The sequence below is a fragment of the Lampetra planeri genome, chromosome 20 (assembly GCF_965212315.1).
Source record: "Lampetra planeri chromosome 20, kcLamPlan1.2.h2, whole genome shotgun sequence".
Lineage (NCBI taxonomy): Eukaryota > Metazoa > Chordata > Hyperoartia > Petromyzontiformes > Petromyzontidae > Lampetra > Lampetra planeri.
This window is the reverse complement of record NC_136126.1, coordinates 8386808-8392248: the sequence shown is the minus strand read 5'-3', so window position 1 is coordinate 8392248 and position 5441 is coordinate 8386808. Positions and strand designations below refer to the sequence as shown.

The window sequence follows — 5441 nt, the reverse complement described above, 5'->3', positions numbered from 1 at the left end:
CATGGTGGTGGCACATCCGAGTTGAGGAATCTTCGGGATCAAGCTTTTTTCTCTCCGCCTGATGACGACCGCTTGTGTTGCGATCGAAACGTCGTGAGTTTTTGTTGTTGTTTTCTATCTACGTGACTTTACCGAAAGAACCGAAGAATATTCAGGCTCAAGCATTCTAAACTTCCCAGATCTGACGAGATAAGCTATATTCTGGGTGATTTCACCTTGAACAATGTGGGGGAAACATCACTTTCAAGAACTGCAATCTGATATATGTAAGTCAATGAAAGACAACGTTCATTTGTCATGGTGCACCATTATAATTTCAAACAATTATTATTTTATTTATAAGACAAAGCACACAAAAGCATTGATCCCAATAGAAGATGAGGTTGGAAACTACGAGCTCCACTGGAATGATTCACACCTTTAGCTTCAAGCCAATCACTGCATCAACAAACATCCACAGGTATCACAGAGACAGATTCATCGGTTGTAGCAAACAAGGTCCCTGCAGTTTTAACCCTCCCAATTACATACCAATTGTGCCATTGGTGTCAAATAATTAGATGGGGTCATTTGTATTTCGAACTCTTGCACAACCAGTGTAATATTCCTTCACGTTAGAGCGTGGCCTCTAGGAGATGACATCACATAACTACTTCTAAGGTACCTGGTATTGCAATATTCGTTGCATGGAAACAAAAGTTATTTTTTTAAACCGCAGACCTGGAATAAACCAAATGTTCTTAAAATACTAACTTAATGACGGATATTTTGTGCAATAGTGCCATCAACTTCCTACACTTGTAAACCTGATGTAATCAATGGGTGGCTGTCTCGTTTGGAACCCAGAATCTAAACATTGTTGGTTTAGTACTCTGACACATTATCTATCTAAGCCACCTGGCTACTATTACTGTAATAAAAATCACCATCATTATCAACCAGTCAGGTTTCTGACTAAGAGACTACTACCGTTGTATCACACAAGTTCATGGACGCAGTGCCCTGCTGCCTGTTAACAGCTGTTCAAATTTATGGAACACATATACACTTTCAAACTGGGATAAATTCCATCCAGATGCTGCGAGTTGCCTGTTTTCATTAAACTGACTAGTTTCAGTACAGTGCAGTAATACCAAGTATACAGAGAAATTTTTGGTTTCTGAATTCATATGAATCAGTAAACCCATGAATGCATACCTGATGGACTGCTTTTGTGAATGTCTGTTGGTGCTGGCAGTAGGTAGCTAATCACAAGACACTGGAGGTGCATTAGGCCTCGGCTGGATGAGTTTATAATGAGTGATGCCGCCACCAGGACATCACCAGTCATCGACGCACACCATCACCCTCTCTTCGGCTTTGGGGGCTGGTACGCGTTGAGGTACTTCAGAGAAAATATTCCAAACAAGAGTGTCTGAAGGCTCCACTTCAGCCTGGTGGGGGCCGTGAGTCCCTTGTCGCTAGTGTGGGTGTGCGGAGGTGGCAGGGGTTCGGGGTCGTCGGAAGGACAAACAATGTGGCACGTTAGTGAATTTTATAGGAAATGACATAACACGATGTTTAACAAAACTTTGCACCATGGTCCAAATTCGTCACATTTTTAAAACATCCACAAATAATATAATGGGAAAACCACAGCAGCATCGCCCTCTACTGGCAGATTATACTAATTTGCAAGGTGGTGCTGTGTACAACTGGTAGCGCTGAGTGGCACCTCCTCATATGCATAGCCTTCTCCGGGACTGGTTCGCTCCCACATGAAGCCAAGCATCAATTCATAGAATTGGTCAAACATTCCAATGAATTATAATATCTACATCAGTGGTTCTTAACCTTTACTGCAGCCTGCACTCCTTTCATTCTCAATCTTTAAGAATATGTGCCCGTGCTTAATTTGTGTTTTCGATGATTTACCTTTCAAAAAGATCTGGCATGTCTCGCACCCCCAGAAAGGGCATCACGCAACTCCAGGAGGGGGGGGTGTGCACCCCAGGTAAAGAACCACTGCTCTACATTAATAATGGTAAGTTCAATGACATGCATATTGCCTGATATAGCATATGAATCATAAACATGGACATTGATGAAGAAAATAGATCAAAAGCTCAGCAGTTTGCAAATAGGCATGAAGAGGTCCATACTGGGAATGAAACCGAGATACACTAAAGTTGAACAAATGGATTAGAGACCATACATACCCAAGTTAGACATCATATTGACTGTTAAGAGGCCTTCATTGAGCAGGATACTGATTCCAGTTAATAATGATGAACAAAAAAAACCCAAAAACAGGTGGCACAATGGGTAAATTTAAGTCCCAGTCCAGGGGTTGACTCAGCCCGTCATCCCCCGGACAGCAACAAGAAGTGTACCACTTTGTGGGAATTCAGCAATAGTCGTGCCATGGAAAGATAGGCCCACGCCAGGGAAGGGTGAAATTGTGTCATGTGGACAACAGAAAGGGTTACAATAACAGTGGAGTGTGCAGTGGCTCTGGCTGTACCTAGCCAACTTGTAGGTGTACAGGGCCTCGACTCCGTGGATGATCCAGGTCAGATAATACCTGTGGACCAAAAGAAAACAGAAACAGGAGTCTCCTCGTGACAGTCAGAAGTTCCAGATGAATTTCAGCCACGGATAATGGAGCTCTGTCATGCAAAATACTTGTTGTCTGGGTGCGAATTTCCGTGCATATTGTGTGTGTACCATGCACTGTCAACCCACCCAAAGTAGAGTTTGCTGTAATGATTGACAGTCAGGTACTGCAGGAAAGAGCCGAAAAAGCCCAGGCTCTCGTATGGAATCGACTTCGGTGCCAGCACCACTGTCTGCAGTGGGGGAACCAGGGGAAGGGCGATGAGGTGTGGGTGGTGAGGGAAGGAGTCAGGGAAGTATAAGGAGATGAGCGGCACAGAAGAGGGGACACAGAGTTGACTACATGTATACATTTCAATTTAAAGCTTTCGTGACTGCAGGGATTCATCTTCTTGGTTCTTTCATGTATAAAAGCGTAATTCTTGATAAGACGTCAAGTTTTAACTGACCCACAGATGACCTTTTGGTCTCCGAATATAACACTGGGTTTACAGTGCCTCCTCAGTGATAAGGAATGGCAAGATTGTCCTGAACTCTACACACTCACTCCCTCTCATCAGGTGGTAGTATCGTCAGCAGTTCCCCAATGAAAGAAATCCATCAAACAATGGACACAAATACAGATGCTGGACTTGTTTTTTCTTCTCTGCACATACGCAATGCTAGGATGATGTTAATAAAGATCTTTAAAAAAAATGTGAAACACAAAAATACAGATATTCATCAAACACAGCCATGTTGGTCATATCTTTCAAGGTTAGTTCATCGACCACACTACACCTTTGGACCTTTGCCCGATGATCAGGGCCACTGAGCGCTTGGGTTACGAAAATCTTGTCGTAAGAATAATGACCCAGCGAGAGAAAGGTGCAAGTCGTCAATGAAGTAAAGGTCACCGGGACCTGAAATAAGATGTTCAAATTCACGTAGAAGGGAAATAATAAAAATAAAACATAATAAAATAATTCTCACGACGTTTCGGCCACAACGCAAGCAGTCGTCCTCAGGTGAAGAACAGGTCTGTCGGAAAGACTGAATGACGCTGTCTTTCCGACAGACCTGTTCTTCACCTGAGGACGGCTGCTTGCGTTGTGGCCGAAACGTCGTGAGAATTATTTTATTATTTCCCTTATACGTGACTTTACCGAAAGAACCAAGAAGATGAATCCCTGCAGTCACGAAAGCTTTAAATCGAAATTTAAGATGTTCAAACTCAGACTTTTAATGGGCAAGTGATTACTAAAATATGTTGCGGCCCGAATGAAACACATTATTGTAATGTAATTACAAGAGAATGTATTCTTGTGGCAGAACTCTGGAAGGAAGGCACTTTGGCATGTGCTTGAAACAAAGAGAATCAGGTGCAAACATGAGTGTTGTTTGTGGGTTTGGCTGTCACAAATGAAATTATAAAATTTTTAAATGAATTACATTTCCCATTAAACTGTCACATGAGACATAGATGCGTTGATTGTATATGAGAGATTATGAATCTCAATGTGGTCTCGCTTGTTTATTAACATTTAACATACACATCTGGTATAACTAGATTGAAAAGTCATTTATTTAGAACTGCTTTTTTGCATGTTTAGGTTGTAGTTCTTCCCCTGTACCTGTGGTTTTAACACCTGATGACGATTGCTTGTGTTGCAATCGAAACGTCGTGAGAATTTGATTGTTTTATATTTTTATTATTTTATTGTTTCCCTTCTACGTTCAAGTTCATTTATTAGGTATAGCCCTGTGAGCCATTCGGCTCTTGAATCGGGTGCAACCGCAAGAAACAAAAAACATAAAACATGAACAAAAAACATCTTAAAGTGAATATGTGACTTGAGTGCAAACAGAAAATCCAAGAAAAGAAAGAACCAAGAATATGACACATTTATACTTACGCGATCTAACCAACAAAAAACTAAAAACCTCTGTTACAAACCCTCAAAGGGTTGATCGACCCTGTCCATACTTCTAGATTTGAAGCTTTCGTGACTGCAAGGATTCATACTCGTAGGTTTCTTCGGTAAAGTCACGTAGGTAAAAAATAAAATTAAACTTAATAAAAGTAATAATATAAATAAAATAATATAACAATAAAAAATCATATTATTGTATTTCTATTACTACTTTTATTCATTTTATTTTTTACCTACGTGACTTTACCGAAGAAACCTAAGAGTATACCTGTCCACACTCTTTGGTATGGATCTCTGCAATCACGAAAACTTTCAAATCCAGATGGACCTTTCGATTTAAAGCTTTCGTGACTGCAGGGATTCATCTTCTTGGTTCTTTCGGTAAAGTCACGTAGAATGGAAATATAAAAATAAAACATAATAAAATTATTTTATTAAGTTTTATTTTTATTATTTCATTATAAAATAAAAAAAAACATAATAGAATTATTTTATTATGTTTTATTTTCATTATTTTATTATTTACATTCTACGTGACTTTACCGAAAGAACCAAGAAGACAGATGGACCCTGTCCTCCTGTACCGCTCTGTCCAGCCCGCCACTCACCGTGTACAAGCCGAGCCCCAGGCAGATGGCCGTCACGGCTCCCAGGCCCGTCCTACGGAAATACTGTGGGCCGGGTTGCGGCGCCATGCGGGGTATGGGAGAGACCGTGAGCGAGCAACGCGGCAGCCGATGCAAACAACCCAGAGAGAGTGAGAGGGGGCTCCCTATGGTACTTTGATTAAAAAATCGCGAAGGATGGGTTTGAGGACCGCGCGCGGCTTCCGTAGCTGCCCCTCCGCCCCCACGACGTCCTTACCTGCTCGGCTTCCGTAGTACCACCCCCCTCCTCCAATCCCCCTCCTCGGAGGTCACGTGAGCTCTTCCC

At 41.7% G+C, this 5441-nt stretch overlaps 1 protein-coding gene across 1 annotated transcript; it reads right to left on the bottom strand.

The window, feature by feature from the left end:
- Positions 1-311: 311 nt before the first annotated feature.
- Positions 312-5378, bottom strand: TMEM254 (transmembrane protein 254). Its single transcript, XM_078603488.1, has 4 exons — positions 5117-5378; positions 2725-2828; positions 2504-2563; positions 312-1460 (listed from the first exon to the last, which is right to left on the bottom strand). Exons 1-4 carry the CDS (start codon positions 5201-5203, stop codon positions 1343-1345), a joined length of 369 nt encoding a protein of 122 aa, XP_078459614.1. The 5' UTR covers positions 5204-5378; the 3' UTR covers positions 312-1342.
- Between the last annotated feature and the right edge of the window lie 63 nt (positions 5379-5441).

Coding starts and splice junctions, on each gene's coding strand:
- TMEM254 (XM_078603488.1), bottom strand. CDS start 5,203: ATGGCGCCGCAACCCGGCCCACAGTATTTCCGTAGGACGGGCCTGGGA. Junction 2,829..5,116: donor TGGGGCTCGGCTTGTACACG/GTGAGTGGCGGG, acceptor CCCCCACTGCAG/ACAGTGGTGCTGGCACCGAA. Junction 1,461..2,503: donor TACACCTACAAGTTGGCTAG/GTACAGCCAGAG, acceptor CACCCACACTAG/CGACAAGGGACTCACGGCCC.